Source organism: Mya arenaria, chromosome 15 (genome assembly GCF_026914265.1).
Source record: "Mya arenaria isolate MELC-2E11 chromosome 15, ASM2691426v1".
Classification (NCBI taxonomy): Eukaryota; Metazoa; Mollusca; class Bivalvia; order Myida; family Myidae; genus Mya; species Mya arenaria.
The window spans coordinates 26,371,747-26,394,671 of NC_069136.1; the positions used below are offsets into that span (position 1 = coordinate 26,371,747).

Genomic DNA, 22,925 nt, shown 5'->3' on the forward strand with positions numbered 1-22,925 from the left:
GATACAACTATACTAATGTGATCACACTTGACATAGCATCCAACACTTCTGGCAATGTGACTATACAGATACCGTTTTTGGGAATTAACAGAACAGCCAGTTTTGATAAACACTTCACCACGACAGTATCTCCAGACATTGAAATATACCACACTGGTAGAGAGAATAAAGGAATCTACATAAGTTCGTCTGTTGATATTGCCGTTTTCGTTACAAGCTTCAGAATTGACAATCGGGGTGTTGACACTTTCTTAAGTATTCCTAAATCAAGCCTTGGAAAACAGTATACAGTTGGTACCTATAAAGACACCTCTGGTTATGGCTCGATTTTTCTTATCGCTGCGTCACAACGCTTCCAAACACACATTCAACTAGTATTTCCAAATAACACACAAACTTCGTTCTATTTGAACAAGTTCTGGGAGCATCAAGAGGAAAATATAAGCAATGACCTAACAGGAGCAAGGATTACAGCTAACTTTCCGGTGTTTGTTGTCGCAGGAGTACCTTGTATACGTATAGGGTCAACCGGATTATGTGACTACATTGCGTCTGAAATGTTGCCCTACACACATTACACAAAGGCTGTCATCGTGCCCTCCTTGGTCAATAATTTCAGATTTATAACTCGGGTACTGACAGCAAAAAAAAATCAAAGCGTTTGCATATCGTACACAGACCGGACCACTTGTCAACAGAATGCATCAGCATATTGGCTGGAATCAATGCCGACGACAACGCCTTTAGTGGTGTACGGAAACGAACCTTTCTCCGTAGTTCAGTACAAGGAGGATCAATCTTTTATGACAGTACTTCCAGGTGTTGACCAATATCTGAATAGCTATGTGTTCGTTGTTCCTGGTGTATACAACAAATCCCACAATTACATGTCTGTTATAATTCCAACTCATGAAAGCACCGGGTTGCGTCTTGACGGACAAAGACTTGCTAATCCAACCTCAACTTCGTCAGTTCCAGATCCATATGGAAATTTCACTATATTTACGTATTCAATCTCTGATGGCTACCATGTGTTGCTACATACTAATGTGGACATGCGTTTTGGATTGGTTTGTTTTGGTTATGTGTCAAGTACTGAGGCCGCATACGGGTTTACCGCTGGGTTCAGTTTTGGTAGGTCAAGCAATTTTACAGTCCAACTAGTGTATATAATAGTACCATTTTGTAGTGAAATAAAAAGCACAACGTTCTAAAGTGAGTATTTACTTATAGTTGACATAACTTAAATGCCAATTGTTTCAGTATATAGGCATTTCTCCATGTTAATAAATATTCCCTTTTTTCAATATTTTCAAAAATTCAAACGAAAATGGCTATATTTGGTTCTCGATTTCATTTCGAGCTTCAGGTATTATTATATTACTATGTTTAAGGACAAAAGTTCTAAACTGTGAATCAGTGTACGGATTAATGTGTCTTTACTTAAAAATAGTCTGTTTAAAAATAGTATCTGGCACAAACATGTATAAAATATCATCGAGTGTTTGGATAGCACTTGGTATCAAGAATTTTAATTTGGACATACCTTACAAAGTATTTGTTTATAAATGTATAAATTAACATTTTTAGAAAAATGTGCTGCCAACGTGTGCCAGAATAATGCGACCTGCATAAGTGGTATCCATGACTACACATGCGTATGCCGTCCTGGTTATACAGGCAGTCATTGTGCCTCAGGTATTGTGAATAAGTTCATTTACCCTAAATACGTAAATGAATATATATATATATATATATATATATATATATATATATATATATATATATATATATATATATATATATATATATATATATATATACGTACACATAAACAGTGCGTCAACAAAAAGCACCGTGGTCTTGTCAGTTCGAGCACTAACGTTCAATATATATGTACAACATAAATATTTTATACTGCAATGCACCGCAAAGCGAAGTTGGAGCTATAAGTGTTGGTGTTTTAAAAGAAGGTTGGCAAATAACTTTTCGTCTTTTTCAATACAAAAGCTTGTAAATGTTTATATAAAGTTTGTATTCGAAGACCTTGTGTATGTTTAAGTAGATCGTAGAAATGCAAAACCTGAAGTGGTTGATTATTCAATTATTCGAACTATATCCGCAAGTGGATTTAATATTGTCTTCGTGTCAAAAACCTTTCTGATTGATCTAAAAGGACAAAGCAAAATTTCCATAATAGATTTAAAACTACAATATAACTTTCAGACGAGGCCCACATTTCACTTGCATAATTAACTTAGTTTTCACAATATCTTACCATGCGACACTCAAAACATTATGTATTCATGTGCAAAGATTATAAAACCATTTGTTTTGAAAAATCTCACAGATGTCGACGAGTGTTATTCCACTCCTTGCCAAAATGGTGGCAGATGTGTTAATAGTATGGGTAGCTACACCTGCACGTGTAAGGCGGGATTCTCGGGCACACATTGTGAGATCGGTAATGTCTTTAGTTATCGTTCTTAATAAATAACATGCGAGAATTAATATTTCTTTAAATCTATACGGCTCTGATATACGGCCATTAAACGCCAGCTCCAGCACTTATCGGTGGTGCAAAGAAAATGAGCTGTCGACACTTCCGTTGTGCAGTTGTGCCCACGTGAGTATGATTTATATTTTATTTGATAATTTTATTAAACGGACATATTTCGAAAATCGGAGAATGTGGTATTGTGTAAGAACACATTTACTGCAGGATGGCTACGATTTCGTTTCAAAATTGTACAAAACTGCATACAGTGGACCGTTACACTATGAACGCACATCCGCCGCCTACCGCGGACCGTTACATTACTTTCCCCTCCGAGAAGACTCGTCCCCGAGTCTTGGTCTTGGTAGCTCAAGGGTAAGGCAACTTCGTTCCAGCAGTTGTCAATATCCCACCGCTGACAACATTTGTAACGTGCGACGTCATACAAACACCAACAGATCCCTTCAGAGAAAAGCATATTCGACCTTGAAGGGGTCCACTGGTCTTTATATAACGTCGCACATTATTTACTTTTTCATTTATTGTCAACGAACAGAGATGTAAACAATCAATCCGAGAGTGTTGTAGTAATACTGTGGTTGTATTTTGTGCTTCCAAAGAACCCTCATTTTGAATGTATATGAACTGCCTTAATAAATATTTTGACAACAAAGTGTAAATTATGATGAGCTGAATTGGATACCTGTTGTTTGTCGTCTGTCATATAATTGTTTGAAGAATTCATTTAATTAAAGCCTTATTTCTGCTCATTATTTTTGTCACATTTGTCTGTCTTATTTTTCCATGTTGCTTTGTTAATTTGTTAGTGTTTTTGCGCTGTGTTTTACTGTTTTTGATTGTTGTGTTTTCGATTGTGTTGGATATACTTCATGTTTATACTCTTCTGATTACAAAACCTTCTCTTCTTATTAATATCCCATAGATGTCAACGAGTGTCATTCCATTCCTTGCCAAAACGGTGGCACGTGTGTCAATGCCATTGGCAGCTACACGTGCATTTGTAAGGCGGGATTCACGGGCGAACACTGCGAGAACGGCAAGTTCTTGAAATATATTTTGTTTTAAAACATGAGATAAAATATATTTACATATATTTTGAAGCTTATTGAAACGGATACATACCCTTAATGAGTAGCGTGTAGATATATTTAAATTGAATACAATGATTACTTACGAGACCAACATTTTGTGCAGATATACTTAAGCTTAAAATGATTGATAACATACTGAGAGTTGGTGCACATATTGATTAGTCAAGTGTGTTTTTTTTAAATAAATTATTAATGCAAGAACACCGTTGGGTCTGAACAACGCAGTTTTCTAATTCCCCAGCATAAAATGAATGGTATTCTTTAAAAATGGGTGGCAGTAAATGTTGATTAAGAGAATTTGCTCCTTTCTGCATTTAGATCTTATACCTACATTTTCAGCCAATGAAATCGCAAATAGTCATGGTTACGTACGAGGCTTTATCAAGAAATTTCAACTTTTGGGGATGTTTAAAGGTCCGCCTAATGCTACTCCTCCGATACACACTCCCTGTGTCATATGTTTCGCCAACGAGGTTGTATTCTATTCACGAAATGTGCTTAAATGCGTTTATTTAGGTGAAATTACCATTTACTTATTAAGAAAAAAGCTGCCATATTATGTTCTGTGGTGATTACTTCTGTTTTTAGCTCGACTATTCGAAGAATAAGGAGAGCTATACTACTTACCTTGGCGTCGGCGTCGGCGTGACACCTTGGTTAAGGTTTTGCATGTAAGCACCCTTAAGTCATTATCTCAGTAAATACCTCATTTATTGCATTGGAACTTTGGATATGTATTCTCAACTATCTAACCTACTAAATTAATGAAGTTAGATAACACTTTTATGATTATAATGCGAATAATGGGCCTTTATTATTTGATTTAGAAATTCTGGTTCAGGTTTTGCATGTAAGCACTTTTAAGTCAATACCTCAGCGAATACATCATGTATTGCATTGTGACTTTATACACAGGCTCAAAACCACTCAACCTTCTTAATCTATCAAGTAATGTAACTCTATCTTGCATATTATACAATTTTTGCCCCTTTAGTATGCGACTTAGAAATTCTGGCTAAGGTTGTGCATGTCATCACATAAAATAATATCTCAGCAACTACTTCATGTATTGCATTGAGACTTTAAACAATGGTACTCAACCACCCAACCTATTTGAATAACCAAGTTAGATAACTGAATTTTGCAAATAATGGCCCTTTATTATTGGACTTAGAAATTACAGTGATCCATGCATGTTTAGCCAAAACTTTTTAATCCTTACAGTGAATAGCGGGGAAATAGTCGAGCACGCTGTCTCTGTGACAGCTCTTGTTAAGAATAATTTTAACATTTCTGTAAGCAGGATGTGAATCTTCTGCATGTAAAAAAGCCACAATATATTATTGATTAGATACTATAGAAATCTGACACAAAACATTCTGACCAATGGCCTGTTGTAGTGTGGGTTATATACAAGTCTGGACTGTAAAACAAGAAAAAGCATCGTTAAGGTCCCTTTATTAGAAACTAGGGATGCAAACGAATGGCAAAATTGATATTCGAATATTCCGTAATTCTTTCGAACGAATATTCGAATATTCGATTACCAAACTACATCTTTTAAAAGTTGTAGTAAACTTTTATAATATCCGCTAAAGTAATAGCCGGGGCATTTTAGTTCTACTTTGTCGTAACCACTACGCGCACCAGACCCTGAATTTCACCATATGAGCCTTAAATATCCTCTTTTCAGAAAATCAAAAGGTAAAACGTTATGAACAAAGAAAAAATACAAAAACTTTTAATTTATATCCCGCGGCCTTCATCTTTGTAAACAACGTAAACTTAGATGGAGTTCTGGTCAAATGGCTTCATACGCCAATGGAAGGTCTTTCCGTAGGACGAGCAGCCTCGTTCTGGGATTGACCTCTACTAACAGAACTATGGAAAAACCAGACCAAATCGGGAACTAGTCTATTCCTTAATTGGAAGAGGCATTTAAATTTACCGAAAATAACTGGACTTTTGTGTCACTTGTCTTACAACCAGTTATTGTAAAATTACGGGGACTTTTTATAGTACCCTACGATAATATTATGTCCCTGACATATGACCCGTGTATAGTGTATTGTCATCACATTCACACCTCTAGTATTATGGGACACTCGTTGTAAAAACAAAACAAACAAATTTTAAACACAACAACAGAGTTGTAGGCAAAATATGTATTCAACAACAAAACATCGAATATTCGAATACCTATTTTGACATTCGAATACCAAACGTTTGATCGAATATTTGTTTGCATCCCTATTAGAAACATTAACATTGACACAGACATGTATTCATATCCTGTTTACAATCTAATTTCTGCAACAACCAAAAAATATTCAGTCGTTTTTGCTGAACTCCTGAACACACACAAGTCTATTGCAAAGAATTAGTATTTTAAACCCTGCAACAGAATGCACATCGAAACGAGTTTAAAACAAATTACAATTTGGAAATATTTTCGTCTTCCCTACCCTCTTTGGTCTACCCTCTTTGTATTGATAAAAGGTACTAGACACGAAAGAAGAATACAGAAAATTGTCAAAAACTTACTGAGAATTAATGTCTTTGTGTACAACGCATTGAGTCTTACTAACTGTAATTCGCTTTTTCCAATTCGATTTTTACTGGATTGGTCGACCACGTACGGTATCTGTATTAACCACACGACTTCCACAGGCTAAAAATACCAACTTTCAACGGGTAAACTCAGCTACGACAGCGACGAAATATTCGTTTAATCACGTAAATTGATGTATTATCGGCTTCATACTAGCTCGTATTGATTAATCAAAATGTCTTTAGAGGAAATACTGTATTTGTCGATATTGAGACCATCTGGTATCTAGTCCCTTTAACTCCCAAAACCAATATGTGAAACTGTTTGCCATCGTCGTACACTAATGTGATGTTTATGGATTTGTTCTCAGTTCTGTTTCCACTACGCTCAGAGTGTTTCCTTTTGCAACAAATAAGCACTATATACATTTTTGTATTTCTTATATTTCAAAACGGCTACTATTCAAAGCTGAAATATTGTTAAATCTGTATAAACGTCACAAACAGAACACATTGATTTTTTCCTTCCTTATCTTTTTTTTCAAACCGGCTGTAGAAGTTTAATCCACTCAAAATTGAAGCGAAAGAATGAAACTACGTTAGATCTTTACTAAAACAGCCCAAATCTTCGAACTGACAGAATTTCCTGGTAAAACAGCTCAATTTTACTATTACCGTACCTGGTAAGATGTAATCTTTATTTTGGTAGCAAAAGCTCCACTGATGTGCTACGCCTGTGAAGATATGACTCATCTGGAACTCTGCGATACAGTCAAAACATGCGAACGTGGCGAGGTATGTTATGGTCGTGTGTAAGCCTATTAATACTCGCACTTGGACCTTGCTCATTCGGCGAATGCTCCGTTAGGATTGTTGGTCATTTTATGTTTTTTGGAGCAAAGTGCAAAGACAGAATGTAACCCTGGTTAGAACCACCACGGTTTTTAACGTACATCAGTGTATAGCACTATGTTCCCAAAACCTGAAATGACTAACACTCTTATCGGAGCACTCACCGACCATACCGTAGTAAGAGTATAAACAAGATTATATGGAAGCCCATATGGAAAAATATAAATAGTGGCAAATCCGTTGTCTAGTGGTTGCACACTTGACAGTCAATCTAAGGATTGCCAGTTATATTCCCCGCCTAACCACTAAAACATACTAATAGTCTTCTGGGGGGGGGGCTTTTAATGGGGTCCCGCGTGACACTACTATACACTGGTGCACGTTAAAGAACCAGGAAATCTCTCTCTCTAATCAGGGTAACAATATGCTCACAAACCTAATATGACTAACAATCTTATCGGAGTATTCGCCGAATGGGCCTTGTCCGGGTGCGTTTATAAACAAGGTTCCAGGCTCACCCAAGAAAAAGATTGAGTCACCGCGTGACCAGTCCTTGATCAGCGGCGTTGCGACATTCATGTTGGAGGCAAGATATATGTATTCTAACGAGATAGGTATTGCTTGTTAAATAAAATATACATATATTGATTAGTTTCAATAAAATATATAGATATTGAATATTGTAATGAAATATTTAGATGTTTAATGTTACAATGAAATGGCTATAATAGATATTGAACGTTTCAATAAAATATATAGATTGTGATTATTAAAATGAAATAAATAAGTAGTTATTTCGAAGGTAGTTGTCTACTGGGTTTGTCCCTGTAGCTTACATTGTTATATTGCAACATATTTAACGAGATGGCATCAAATAAAAAGATCGATATTTATTGGTTTCCTATGTATTATTGTGTTGATATGCTTTCAATAATATATATATACATTAATTAGTTTCAATATATTCATGTTCATGTATATATTAATATACTTGAAATGTTTTACATCAATTTTGATTTGTTTTCAATATACGAGGGAACGTGGTATGCTTTCATAAAGTGTATAACTATTTATAATTTATTCGATTCATTGTATGAATGTGTATGTTTATACACCCTTAATTATATGTATTATTGATTTTGTTCTATAAAATGTATAGATATTGATAAGCTTTTTTAAAGATGCATTCAGATCTGTTTTATTTCAATGAAACGTATATATATTAATTGATTCAATGAAATATTTGATTGTTTTAATGTCTTTTTTATATTTCCAACAGCTCTGTATTGTGCAACACAATCACCAAAAATACCGATCAGGCTGCGCTTCCGTCTCGGTAGGTGGTTTAATACTGTTTAGAACACAACCTACGTTTTCAGCCAATGAAATTGCAGATAGGCAATCATTAAGTACAAGACTTTCGCTGATGTTTAAAGGTCTGCCTACTGCCACTCATACACATTCCCTGCTTTGAAAATATGTAAGCCAATGAGATAGTATTCTAAGGCAGTTTGATGGCATGAAGTAATATTAATGATTAAGAACGGCTCGTTCGCTACGCTCACTTCGCCCATTCTTAATAATTAAAATGTTACTTCATGTCATGTAACTATAACATGGTCAGGTAATGAACTTAATGATACAACGTTGCATATGAAAGAGTGTTGAATCAAGTGCATTTTAATTGCTTAATTTAATTTGCGTCCACTTAAATATAAAGTAAACTATATCATCTTTGTTCATGTCTGATCACGTTCTGAAAAGAAGTCCATTCGGAAGCAGAACCAATCTCATAAGCTTGAAAAATCGCAGTTTAGGTTTGATTAAAATTGTTCAATGACAGTAAAGAAAGATGCTACATTGTCAACGTGTTCTATGCTTCGTGTATAGGCATGAATCCAACATGATTACAGTATTGTTTTAAATTTTGTAAGGAAACAGTGTTTTAAGTAAGAAATATTGATATCAACATTATACACATTAACAGCTAAAGTAAATTAAAACAGTTTATTATTAGTTATTTTAGGTCAGTATAGACACAATGATATAAACACATACATATTACGTATCATAAAACAGAACAGAACATAAATTTATTTCAGTTTAAACATCCAACATAATTACATACGATCCTTGATCATTGGCAATTAATAAAACATGTTCATATGTGTATGGCGATAAACGAGTCTATAAACGAAACGAAAGAAATATTAGTATTTATGTTAATTAAAGAACACAATGCGGTATATTGTAATGAACACATTGATTTTATTCTACAGAAAATAAATGTAAATAAAACCTTGACATGTCATTTAAATGTTTATTATTATTATTATTTGTATTATTATTATTTTAACATACATAATGATCCATAGAAGTATATCTCATAATATATTCTAGCAAAGAGACCTACATATATTGATTCTTTATTAACAATGCAGACGTGTTCAGTGGCTTACAACACCTCAGGCCACTGTGCAGAATGTTGCGACAAGGATTTCTGCAATGACCACGGCTGTGGGGACCCAGGTAGGCTCACATAAATATAGCGTAAATGATAATGATACGTTATCTCCTAACATGTATCAAACAATGTATCGAGTTGTTGAGTGTTCGCCGAATGGTTGAGTGTTCGCCAACTAGTTAAATGTCCGTCGAGTGAATGTGTCAGGTGAGTGTCCGCCGAACGGTCGAACGCACACCGAATGGTTGAGTGTCCACTGTGTGGCCACTGTGCGGTTTAGTGTCCGCCTAACGGTCGAGTGTCCACCGAGTGGTTGAGGGTCCGCCGAGTACATAAGTGGATTGTTTGTGCGCCGAACGGTCGAGTGTCCACCGAGTGGTTGAAATTCCGTGGTGTGGTTAAGTGACTGCCGAGCGCAGCATACAGTCACCTTTTTAATTTATATTATATTTACGAGCAAAGCATGTGCTCGCCTTTATTAATATATGAATAGTGTTTGGTTAGTTTATGTCTGTTTTAAGAAGTAACTTCTCTTTGTCATCTTATTCATATTGCATTTTTTAAAGAAAAACTTTCAGTATAGTAAAATAATCTTGCCCTCCTTTGTTGTATGTTTGTTGTAGTGGGGTGGGAGCGGTAGAGGTGCAGAATATGATCATATATTGTATCAGTTTGACCTTTTGGACAAAGACTAGGTTAATGACGACATGAGTCCATTTGACCAAAGATCGATCCAACGTTTCTTACTAAACCTGCGTCAGGAACATCTGTATAATCACATGATTTGGATCTGTCTTCATCACAGGTCATTGCAGTTTTGTTGTCTTCTGACCGTTGCAACAGCGGCGACTCTACAGGGTTATTATGTGCTTTAAAGTTGGACTACTGGGTTTGTCCCTGTAGCTTTAATTGAAATTTATTCATATTGCAGGTCTTACTAGTTTACCACGTGACCAAAGAGGACCAATTTGTTTCGACTGTAATCATGCGCTGACCATTGATGAGTGCACATCAGTTCGTCCATGTCAGAAGCATGAGGTCAGTGTTCGCTAGACTATGTCTGAAGTATGGGGTAAGTGTTTACTAGACCATGTCTGAAGCATGAGGTAAGTGTTCGCTAGACCATGTGTTTACTAGACCATGTCTGAAGCATGAGGTAAGTGTTCGCTAGACCATGTGTTTACTAGACCATGTCTGAAGCATGAGGTAAGTGTTCGCTAGACCATGTGTTTACTAGACCATGTCTGAAGCATGAGGTAAGTGTTCGCTAGACCATATCTGAAGTATGGGGTAAGTGTTTGCTAGACCATATCTGAAGCATGAGGTAAGTGTTTGCTAGACCATGTGTTTACAAGACCATGTCTGAAGCATGAGGTAAGTGTTTGCTAGACCATGTCTGAAGTATGGGGTAAGTGTTTGCTAGACCATGTCTGAAACATGAGGTAAGTGTTTACTAGACCATGTCTGAAGCATGAGGTAAGTGTTTGCTAGACCATGTGTTTACTAAACCATGTCTGAAGCATGAGGTAAGTGTTTGCTAGACCATGTCTGAAGCATGAGGTAAGTGTTTGCTAGACCATGTGTTTACTAGACCATGTCTGAAGCATGATGTAAATGTTCACTAAACCATGTCAGAAAAATGAGGTAGTTGTATCATAGACCATGTCAGAAGAATAAGGTAAATGTTTGCTAGACTATGTGTTTACTAGACCATGTCTGAAGCATGAGGTAAGTGTTTGCTAGACCATGTCTGAAGCATGAGATAAGTGTTTACTAGACTATGTCTGAAGCATGAGGTGAGTGTTTACTAGACCATGTCTGAAGCATGAGGTAAGTGTTCGCTATACTATGTCTGAAGCATGAGGTAAGTGTTCTCTAGACCTGAAGCATGGGTTAAGTGTTTACTAGACCATGTCAATAAAATGAGGTAAGTGTACACTAGACCCTGTCAGAAGAATGTGGTAATTGTTCGCTAGACCTTGTCAGAAGAATTAAGTTAGTGTACACTAGACCATGTCAGAAGCATGATGTAAATGTTCACTAGACCATGTCAGAAGAATGAGGTAAGTGTATCATAGACCATGTCAGAAGAATGAGGTAAGTGTTTGCTAGACCATGTGTTTACTAGACCATGTCTGAAGCATGAGGTAAGTGTTTGTTAGACCATGTCTGAAGCATGAGATAAGTGTTTACTAGACTATGTCTGAAGCATGAGGTAAGTGTTTGCTAGACCATGTGTTTACTAGACCATGTCTGAAGCATGAGGTAAGTGTTTGCTAGACCATGTCTGAAGTATGGGGTAAGTGTTTGCTAGACCATGTCTGAAACATGAGGTAAGTGTTTACTAGACCATGTCTGAAGCATGAGGTAAGTGTTTGCTAGACCATGTGTTTACTAGACCATGTCTGAAGCATGAGGTAAGTGTTTGCTAGACCATGTCTGAAGCATGAGGTAAGTGTTTGCTAGACCATGTCTGAAGCATGAGATAAGTGTTTACTAGAATATGTCTGAAGCATGAGGTAAGTGTTTGCTAGACCATGTCTGAAGCATGAGGTAAGTGTTCTCTAGACCTGAAGCATGGGTTAAGTGTTTACTAGACCATGTCAATAAAATGAGGTAAGTGTACACTAGACCCTGTCAGAAGAATGTGGTAATTGTTCGCTAGACCTTGTCAGAAGAATTAAGTTAGTGTACACTAGACCATGTCAGAAGCATGATGTAAATGTTCACTAGACCATGTCAGAAAAATGAGGTAGTTGTATCATAGACCATGTCAGAAGAATGAGGTAAGTGTTTGCTAGACCATGTGTTTACTAGACCATGTCTGAAGCATGAGGTAAGTGTTTGCTAGACCATGTCTGAAGCATGAGATAAGTGTTTACTAGACTATGTCTGAAGAATGAGGTAAGTGTTTGCTAGACCATGTGTTTACTAGATCATGTCTGAAGCATGAGGTTAGTGTTTGCTAGACCATGTCTGAAACATGAGGTAAGTGTTTACTAGACCATGTCTGAAGCATGAGGTAAGTGTTTGCTAGACCATGTGTTTACAAGACCATGTCTGAAGCATGAGGTAAGTGTTTGCTAGACCATGTCTGAAGCATGAGGTAAGTGTTTGCTAGACCATGTGTTTACTAGACCATGTCTGAAGCATGAGGTAAGTGTTTGTTAGACCATGTCTGAAGCATGAGGTAAGTGTTTGCTAGACCATGTGTTTACTAGACCATGTCTGAAGCATGAGATAAGTGTTTACTAGACTATGTCTGAAGCATGAGGTAAGTGTTTGCTAGACCATGTCTGAAGCATGAGGTAAGTGTTCGCTATACTATGTCTGAAGCATGAGGTAAGTGTTCTCTAGACCTGAAGCATGGGTTAAGTGTTTACTAGACCATGTCAATAAAATGAGGTAAGTGTACACTAGACCCTGTCAGAAGAATGTGGTAATTGTTCGCTAGACCTTGTCAGAAGAATTAAGTTAGTGTACACTAGACCATGTCAGAAGCATGATGTAAATGTTCACTAGTCCATGTCAGAAAAATGAGGTAGGTGTATCATAAACCATGTCAGAAGAATGAGGTAAGTGTTTGCTAGACCATGTGTTTACTAGACCATGTCTGAAGCATTAGGTAAGTGTTTGCTAGACCATGTCTGAAGCATGAGATAAGTGTTTACTAGACTATGTCTGAAGCATGAGGTGAGTGTTTACTAGACCATGTCTGAAGCATGAGGTAAGTGTTCGCTATACTATGTCTGAAGCATGAGGTAAGTGTTCTCTAGACCTGAAGCATGGGTTAAGTGTTTACTAGACCATGTCAATAAAATGAGGTAAGTGTACACTAGACCCTGTCAGAAGAATGAGGTAATTATTCGCTAGACCTTGTCAGAAGAATTAAGTTAGTGTACACTAGACCATGTCAGAAGCATGATGTAAATGTTCACTAGACCATGTCAGAAAAATGAGGCAGTTGTATCATAGACCATGTCAGAAAAATGAGGCAGTTGTATCATAGACCATGTCAGAAGAATGAGGTAAGTGTATCATAGACAATGTCAGAAGAATGATGTAAGTGTATCATAGACCATGTCAGAAGAATGAGGTAAGTGTAGCATAGACCATGTTCACTAGACCACCTTCTAGTATTAGTAACACGACGTTCCTCTTAAAGCTAGTCAGTAAAAACTTAACTAAGGTCATGGTCGTTGTTATCAGTATTAAACTGTATTTGTCTTATACTAGTAACAACGACCTTCCTCTGAAATCTTTTCTGTATCAGAAGCAACAAATATTAAATAAAAGTAAGCTAAGAGCATAATAGTTGTTACCAGTATTAAACCGTATATTCCAATTTAAGTAACAACGACCTTCCTAATAACGTTAGTAAGTACATTTAAACATTAACCTATGGTGAAAATTGCTCGTTAATATGCAGTTATTACCCTTATGTATGCAGGTATGCGCGGTAGAGCAGTTTGACTGGTTTGGACATTTCAACTTCAAACTTGGATGTGTTGATGCAACGGTACATTTCGTTTTTGGCACAATCTGAATTATAGCAATTTCCTAATTTATGGTGCTTTTGAATATTTTGAAACAACTATTAGCATTTCGTTTCGGAAACTTGACTCTATAAAAATGCATTATTCGCAAAAAAGGTCCTCTGGTACATATATTTCTAATATGTCTGCTATTCAAATGACTAATAACGTTGAAATGTGTCTATAGAAAACATATTGAAACCCTCAGACAAATTTACTTCGACAAGCAGCAATGCGTGGCAAAAGGGCCAATTCGATTGTTTATCTAACTCATAATGGAATATTCTTTGTAGTGTGGTCCACTGGACAAACGGTCAGTTCCTGTCTGTAAATCCTGCTGTGACCATGACTTCTGCAACAGGAATTGCTCTGACCCGCACTCGGCCGTCATAGTTGGTGAGGAAAAGCTACCAGATGTAGATTTTATTATTATTAACTTACACATTACATTCAAATTAAGAACATATGCATATCATCTATTTAATGGTTTTAAAACATTCAAGAAGGGAGCTCATATTATCTATTCAATGGTGTTTCAATTGAAACTTATTCTAGAAGGGAGCTCATCTTCTCTATGAATTGCTTTTACTATTGGTAATCATTCTAGAAGGGAGCTCACATTATCAATTAAATGGTGTTGCAATTGAAACTTATTCAAGAAGGGAGCTCATCTTCTCTATTCAATGGTGTTTAAATTGAAACTCATTCTAGAAGGGAGCTCATCTTATCAATTCAATGGTGTTTAAATTGAAACTCTTTCTAGAAGGGAGCTCATTTGATCTATTCAATGGTGTTTCAATTGAAACTTATTCAAGAAGGGAGCTTATCTTCTCTATTCAATGGTGTTTAAATTGAAACTCATTCTAGAAGGGAGCTCATATTATCTATTCAATGGTGTTTCAATTAAAACTCATTCTAGAAGGGAGCTCATCTTATCTATTAAATGCTTTTACTATTGGTAATCATTCTAGAAGGGAGCTCATATTATATATTCAATGGCGTTAAAATTGAAACTTATTCTAGGAGGGAGCTCATCTTATCTATTTAATGGTGTTTATATTGAAACTCATTCAAGAAGGGAGCTCATCTTATCTGTTAATTGCTTTTACCATTGGTAGCCATTCTAGAAGGAGCTCATATTATCTATTTAATGGTGTTTCAATTGAATCACATTCTAGAGGGGATATCCTTCCCAAGCACAATCTACATACGAATTTACACTATTTTCATATGTTTTATTCACTTTCCAGGCTGATATCACAACTGTTGCCGTTTCAACTTTGGTTCTGGTATTCCTAATTAAATCGTTAATTTGGTGGTTTGTTATAAATAACACAGTTCAAAATAAATTGATGAATATTAAGGCATTCAGTTATTTGCGATTCTTTCCCCTGCAGTAAAGAGATAGTCTGACTAAAATTAATGGACAATGACAAAGTGCGTTACAAACTATTAGCACTTCAGTACGATCAAAGAGAGAACATGAACAATACCTGAACCTCTGATTGGTGATTGCATTTTTTTGTATTGGCCAATGACAATCGAGGATTTTTCAAATTTTCTGTTCATGTATCCTACGTAGATCGATTCTGTCGAATGCATCAACAAATAGTTTCATAGAGAATATTTCAGTCATTTTGTTTTTCGACCAAGGCGGACTTGTTTAACAAGTGTCAGTAGGGAAAAGGTAGCAAATACTTGTGTTTGAATTTTTGAGGGGGGGGGGGGGGGGGGGGGGGTCAATGACAATCGAGGTTTTTTTCGATTATTCTGTTCATTCATTTTACTTATGTCGATTATGCAGATTGTACCAACTAAAACAAAGAAGTAAGAGTCCAATTTTGACTGGAAGAAGATCGGGCTACCTCGGCCTGAGACCGAGTTACGCTCGCAGTTTATGAGAAGAAGGACGGACAGAAGAGGACAAGAAGGAAGAAAATGGGGCGGAAGAAGGGGTGATAGAATAGAAGAAGGGAGTACAGAAGAGGACAAGAAGGAAGAAAATGGGGCGGGAGAAGGGGTGATAGAAAAGACGAAGGGTACACAGAAGAGGGCAAGAAGGAAGAAAATGGGGCGGAAGAAGGGGTGATAGAAAAGAAGAAGGGTACACAGAAGAGGGCAAGAAGGAAGAAAATGGGGCGGAAGAAGGGGTGATAGAAAAGAAGAAGGGAGGACAGAAAAGGGCAAAATGTAAGTAAATGGGGCGGAAGAAGGAGTGATAGAAAAGAAGGGTGGACAGAAGAGGGCAAGAAAATGGGCCGGAAGAATGGGTGATAGAAAAGTTGAAAGGAGGATAGAAGAGGGCAAAATACAAATAAATGGGGCGGTAGAAGGGGTGATAAAAAAGAAGAAGGATGGGCAGAAGAGGGCAATAAGGAAGAAAATGGGGCGAAATAAGAGGTGATAGAAAAGAAGAAGGGAGGTCAGAAGAGGGAAAAATGCAAGTAAATGGGGCGGAAGAAGGAGTGATAGAAAAGAAGAAAGGAGGTCAGAAGAGGTCAAAAAGCAAGTAAATTGGGCGAAAGAAGGGTTGGTGGAAAAGAAGAAGGGAGGACAGAAGAGGGCAGAAGGCATGAAAATGGGGCAAACGATGGGGTGATAGCAAGGAAGAAGGGAGGTTTGAATATTGCAAAAAGCAGGTAAATCGGGCGGAAGAAGGGGTGATGGAAAAGAAGAAGGGAGAACAGAAGAGAGGAATAGGGGAGGAAATATGGGAAAGGATGAATAGCAAAAGAGGGAATAGAGCAGAGTTAAGAAGTACGGAGAAAGGGCTGATGAGAAGGGCGGGAGGGGTAAAAGAGAATCAGATAAGAAGAAAAGGAGACGAGAATAAGAAACTAGTGCTAGAAGTAATAAAGGCGACCATATACACATGTACGATGGTGACTCCGAGTCGGTGGAAAGACAGAAGAGACGACAAATCTCGTACCATGCACGACCACACGCACAAGTGGTGGCTCTGAGAGCCAGGCTCAAACCTTGGGAGAAAATTTGGAGGTTGAAATAGCAGATGTATACATCAATTTTCGTGGAATTAGTAGTTGTATAAATGTTGACAGTGGTGCACAGAAATCCTACATGTTATAATAACATGTTTTAGAGCTGTATTCTAGATGGACAAATCTTCAAAATTGATTACTTTGTATTACTTTAGCGATTTATTATTATTTTTTATGCCTTCAGTCTTTTTTTATCTTCGGTGTATTTATATTATTAATAGACTTTATACATATTCTATAAATAAACGCATCGTAATAAAACAATGCTTTACTATAGCGGGTTTGGCCATAAAAGACAAAGACCCGACAATAAAAGGTGCGAATATTGGCCATGAATGAAAAAAGGTTTGAAACGTAATTAGATAGTTATCTTCAAAGAAAAAGATACAGTCAAGATGAGTAAAGCAGAAATATTTTAGGAACCTGTCAATGTTTTGAACAATCGAGGCATTTTACATGGGGTTTAATACACCAAAACATGCATACTCTAAGCACTGATAATACAAGACGTTGTTTGCGTTTTGATAGCTAAAACATCTCAGACAAAGCTGTCCAGTAAAAATGACCTCCACTAAGGCTTCTTTTAAATTAAAAGTCAACTACCATGTATACTGAAACTTAAAATAAGGTGGAAGTAAATCCGACTTGGAGAAAGCTTAATGTTACAGTTATAAATAGACATTTGTGTTTAAAAATATGTTAAGTGAAATCACTCAAACATTGTTAATTTATGCACCAGTCAATTGTAATCACGCCCCTCTCCCCCCCCCCCCCCCCCCCCCCAGGTCCGGGGTTATACCGGGGATAGCCGGGGAAATGGGCCGTGTTTTTACCTTTCAGGTGGCCCCGCAGTGCCGGGTGAATGCGGTGGTTTTGTCTTCGCTTTAAATATAGCGGGGAATGGGCCTTACCTATGGTCCCTGGGGTGCGGGGGGATCTTACCATCTGTTCGTTCCCGCATGGCGGGAATTTAAGCCGGGGTTGGCTGGACCGAATTCAAAGTCCCCGCTATTCCCGGACCTGGGGCCGTGGTTACAATTGACTGGTGCATTAGGACATACAAAGGGAATAAAGCTCTAACATTGAAATTAATTGAGTTAACAGTATTAATTTTTTAAGGTTGAATAAGGTTAGTTTTACTTTTTTAAGAAAGTACTTAGTTTGAAGTAACATAGTTGACAAAAATACTGGGAGTGACAGGTCAATAACATTATATAACAGTTCAAGTGAACAAGCAGATGAAAGCGCATGTTTATTCTTCTAGGTGGACCAAGGGACATTACTCTATCACAATTTGTTCACAACTTAGTGTTACAAGTCTTGCTACGCGTGTGTTTTATCTGTCTGATACGAGATGCTATTGCTCATAATTTGAATTTTGTTATCGGAACTATATTACATATGTGTGTTAATATATCTCTACTTTCACTTTTATTCCTACTTTCGTTTTTTTAAATAGTCCAAGACTTGTGCATTAATATAATGATGTTTAGCAAAAGGTCGCAATGCATTTATGGGGAGACAATAAATGTTAAACTTCATTACCCATCCGTTCACTATTCTCTCCATCCCAAATTGCACCAAAATACTGAACGGAGCCATCCCTGCAAACTGGCATAATTATTAACTTTGAGTAAATCACTAGCTGTTTCATATTTTTATTGAATCGTTCATCCCGGGTGTAACCAATTATTTTTCTGTAAATATCTTTTAAACATATTTAATTATTAGTTATTTTAACAGTGGCCCTGGAATGGATCGTTTTCAAATTAATAATTAGTATAGTCTTTGTTTTTGCCAAAAAATAATCATAAACCAGCAGCAGTTTAAGGTTATATTTTTAATTCATTCAGGAGGAACAAACAAATTCTACCTTTAAGAATTTCCTTGGCAAACCCATCCCATATTTGTAAAACCATAGGATGGAGTCTTATGCTGGGACTGGTAACATTATCCACCCTGGTTTGCCTGGTAATACAGCAACATTAACACTATTTTCTAGAAGATATTATTAATAAACATCATTATGCACAAATAAACCTGGGACGGCCCCTGTGGTTGGTTTTACATGGGAACTGTTGTATGTGCCACATGTCGGCCCTTTATAATAATTTAAATTCCATAAAGTTCCAGCATAATAACAACAACAACAACAACAACAATGGGACGTTATGATTATTATTTTTCAAAAGATAAAATGCAAACGATATCATTGATATGGGGAGGTTAAGGAAACTATAGCTGGTAAGAAACCTTTTCCCAAATAAATGGACTTCAAACTAGCTAGTTAAAATATTGTAAAGGAAATATTATATGTAGACTGAGCCTTAAGTTTCAATATTATTTCGCCATTAAGACTTGTTTGTATTAATATATTTAAGCTGTTCCTTTTTCAATATTGTATGTTATATAATCTTAAGATACCATTTTTTAATATTGACCACGTAACTATAGATTTTTATTTATGTTCATCTCTGCTCTATCACTTGTCTGGTTATGTCATTTTTTTCGGCCCCGAATTTTTTCCTGTTTCTTTATAAAACAATTCCGCTAATGTCGATTTTTCTATCTCGATTTTTCGCTATGTCAATATCATATTTCAGTCCCCGCTGCCGAATTCACAAATTTCTTTTACATTTTTGTCGAACTGCAGATCGAGCTGCATGTACTTGACAATGCTGTTTCTCATTTGTTAAAATTAAGAAGGAAGTGATCGCGTTATTTATATTTATTCAATCACATCATTATGTTAAGCGTTAAAAAGCTCCAACGCATCTGTCGTTGTAGGGCCAATGAGTGGTAAAATGGACGTAAACGGTGGTATGGTCTCTTCTTTTTTTTTCTTTTAAGAAGCTTATAAGAGAAAACACCCAACGGGGGGTGTAGTTCCACATAGGATCCACTATGCGTTGTGTGAAATTTATAAGTTCTGAAAAAAAATCAAAATCGGATCTTATAGAACTTGCATAACTTACTAACGCTTAATGCTGAGGTAAAAATCTGGATATTCAATAAAAATGTTATTGTTAGTGTTAAAAAGAAAACATATGTTCACACTATTCGGGTCCAAAATAGCCTTCTACAAGTCTGTTCAGGGGCGTAGCCAGGCTTTACTAGACGCTACGCACGAAAGGGGGAGGGTGTGGGAGGGGGAATATCCATGTAGCCGTAGGGGTGTTCGGCAGGCTACCCAGAGAAAAAATGGAAACTGGAACTAATATGTTGAGCACTGATGTGTATGTGGAGGGATTTATAGGTTTGAGGCCCCCGACTTTGTAGTTACCAAGTGATTGATTTAGCCTCAGTAAACTATCTAGCACAGACAAACAATGCTTACTTTAGCTGATCTTCCCTTTATTCTGATATCAATATTAAGCTTAGCCCTCGACTTTGATGTCATTTTTGGCCATTTTTATTTTTTCATTTTTCAAATTGATGTTACGCACATGCGTAAGTGCGTAACGCTGGCTACGCCCCTGCTGTTGATATAAAATAGAGGTCTTAAGATGAACAGGAAACATATAGTGATTACAATGTTCTTCTACTGATATCTTAACAGCATTCCAATAACTTAGTCAATACCAAATAAAAAATAGTAAAGCGTCAGGTTCTTATCTCAAGCTCTCAAGAGCAAACCAATAGAAGTGCTATAAATAGAATGAACAGTGTATATACAGGTCCCCATTGCAGCATGTTATAACGAAGTCCATTAACTTTATAACATGTCATAATACGTCAGAGTTTTTAACAAGGAAATTATTAATTGTAAAAGCTTTCTCTTACATGTCAGTGAGTAAAATTTATACATACTCATATATTATGCGGGCACTGTATAGATGTATTAAAGTTATGGTATTTACATATAAAGATACAAGACATGACTTTTATTTCAGGTTCAAAAATAAATTGTATACTAACAAGTAACTGGTATATATTTACAACATGTTGTTTTTTTTTCAAATAATTTCAAAACAAAACGTTCCATGTAATTTGATAATAGATTATACAATACATGTACGGAGTTTTTAAACTTTACAATTTGAAAATAATATTGTCATCGTATTATTTTAAACAGTTGCAGCTTCCTCACGCCCCCCGGATCGTTGGTCACGGCCATTAAAGACCTGTCCTTGGAGATTGCCACGGCGTATGGATAATTCATTTCAACGCCACATGACGACATAATTTCCCCGACGGACGATACCTGCACGATGAAGTTTGTGCCATTACTGCAGATAATCACGGAGTCATCGGGGCCAACACACGCACCTCGCGGTTTCCGTATCCTGTCATGATTCACCTCGGTACTCTTGCCGGTCTTGGTGTTGTACATGTAAACTGTGTGAGAATACCGGTCTGTTAGAACAAGGGAATCATGGGAAGGTATGTAGGTACATTTGCTTTCACCAATCTTATACTTGTTGCTAGAAAACATAACGTTGTCAAAGTTTCTCTCCTCGCCGTCCGCGTCGATCATTTTAGCAGGCCGTGTGTCTTCCCTGGTGCTCACTACGAACGTGTGGTCGTTCAGAGGACAGATAGAGAAGCAGTAGGTGGACGTGTTCAGCGTCTTCATCAGGGTGATTGTGTTGTTACTACCCACTGTCAACAGGCAGATGGTTCGGATAGCTCTGGCACTGACAGTTACTGCAATATTGTTATCAGAGTAAGAAGTTACGTCACGAGGATTTGCAGTAAATTTATAAAATGCGTCAAACCTCTTCAGCGTGTCATCCAAGATAAAACATGTACAATTGCAGTCATCCACGGCGACGATCCTCTTGTTCGGCAGAAAGTCCAACCCGGTAACAAACGGTAGCTCCTTGTCGTCCCCTGTATTTTCCAGCTTCAGGGTTTTCAACAGCTCCAGACGCAACGGCCTTTGCTGAACGTTGTTCACGATTTCAGAGCTTTTTGTTGTCTTGATTTCCTTGTTTCCATTTACTGATTGGGTTTTCTGCCGGCGTGTTCCCATCAAAGAGAATAAGGCGACATCAGTAGTTTTTCTTTTTAACCCATTTTCATTTATTGTTAGTTTTCCTTTGACGGTATAATCTTTCTTCAATAAAGTATTCAGTGTTTGTGATGCTTTGTCTAGCGTCTTTTCAAGAATATGGTTTAGGATGAAAATTTCTGATTCCGTGCCATTCTTGTGAATGCTTTCTGACATTGCCAAATGCTTGTCAAGGTCTTTCTTTAGGTTTTCAGCCACATTTCTCCTCGTATCTAGACGTTCGTCTTTTTGTGTGTTATGGTTAGTCATTGCGCTGACAATTCCCGACTTAGCTTCCTCAATTTTCTTTAATAAGGTTTCCTTGTATACACCAATTTCTTTTACGATTTCTTCCACTCGCGAAACGTTGTTCAGTTGAGCCTCATTGCATTTCATGATAACTTCTGAGGCAGTATTAATGGATGCACGTATCTTTTCCCTTTCATCATCTTTCACTTTCTTAGCTACTTTTGCTATTTCGTGGATTTTTTCGCATCTACGATGACGTGAGAAGGCACATATTTCGCAACACAAATCTTTGTGGTTTTCACAGTGAAACATGAAAACTCGTTTGTGTTCTAAACACCGATCCAGTCCATTCATATCGACCATTGACTTGAAGCAAGCTTCATGGGCAGCCACGATCTGATGTTCATAAACGTTTGTCATGTGTATCCAGTGTACATCACAGCAGTCATCGCATAGATATACATTGCATGTATTACAGAACAACGACGCCATCACGGACCTGTCCTGACGACGACAAGGTTCGCATTTATTCCCGATTCTTTCCCCGACGCTTGAAATTTGCATGCTATCGCCCGCATCTCCTGTTGCCATATTATCCCGAGTCAATTTAAAACACGATAATGTTCCACAAAAGACCATATATTGCAGCTAAATTAAATTACTTCCCTAATCCA

General features: G+C 37.0%; 2 protein-coding genes across 2 annotated transcripts; one reads left to right on the forward strand and one right to left on the reverse strand.

Moving 5' to 3' along the window:
- The first annotated feature begins 2,406 nt into the window (after window positions 1-2,406).
- Window positions 2,407-16,099, forward strand: LOC128219248 (fibropellin-1-like). Its single transcript, XM_052927059.1, has 8 exons — window positions 2,407-2,464; window positions 3,441-3,554; window positions 6,869-6,954; window positions 9,453-9,540; window positions 10,407-10,513; window positions 13,926-13,994; window positions 14,304-14,426; window positions 15,863-16,099. The coding sequence occupies exons 1-8, from the start codon at window positions 2,407-2,409 to the stop codon at window positions 16,097-16,099; spliced, it is 882 nt and encodes a 293-aa protein (XP_052783019.1).
- A 4,964-nt stretch (window positions 16,100-21,063) lies between these two features.
- On the reverse strand, window positions 21,064-22,842 carry LOC128219249 (uncharacterized). The gene has a single exon (XM_052927060.1). The coding sequence runs from the start codon at window positions 22,840-22,842 to the stop codon at window positions 21,064-21,066; it is 1,779 nt and encodes a 592-aa protein (XP_052783020.1).
- Between the last annotated feature and the right edge of the window lie 83 nt (window positions 22,843-22,925).

Coding starts and splice junctions, on each gene's coding strand:
- LOC128219249 (XM_052927060.1), bottom strand. CDS start 22,842: ATGGCAACAGGAGATGCGGGCGATAGCATGCAAATTTCAAGCGTCGGG.
- LOC128219248 (XM_052927059.1), top strand. CDS start 2,407: ATGGGTAGCTACACCTGCACGTGTAAGGCGGGATTCTCGGGCACACAT. Junction 2,465..3,440: donor GGGCACACATTGTGAGATCG/GTAATGTCTTTA, acceptor AATATCCCATAG/ATGTCAACGAGTGTCATTCC. Junction 10,514..13,925: donor GTCCATGTCAGAAGCATGAG/GTCAGTGTTCGC, acceptor TTATGTATGCAG/GTATGCGCGGTAGAGCAGTT.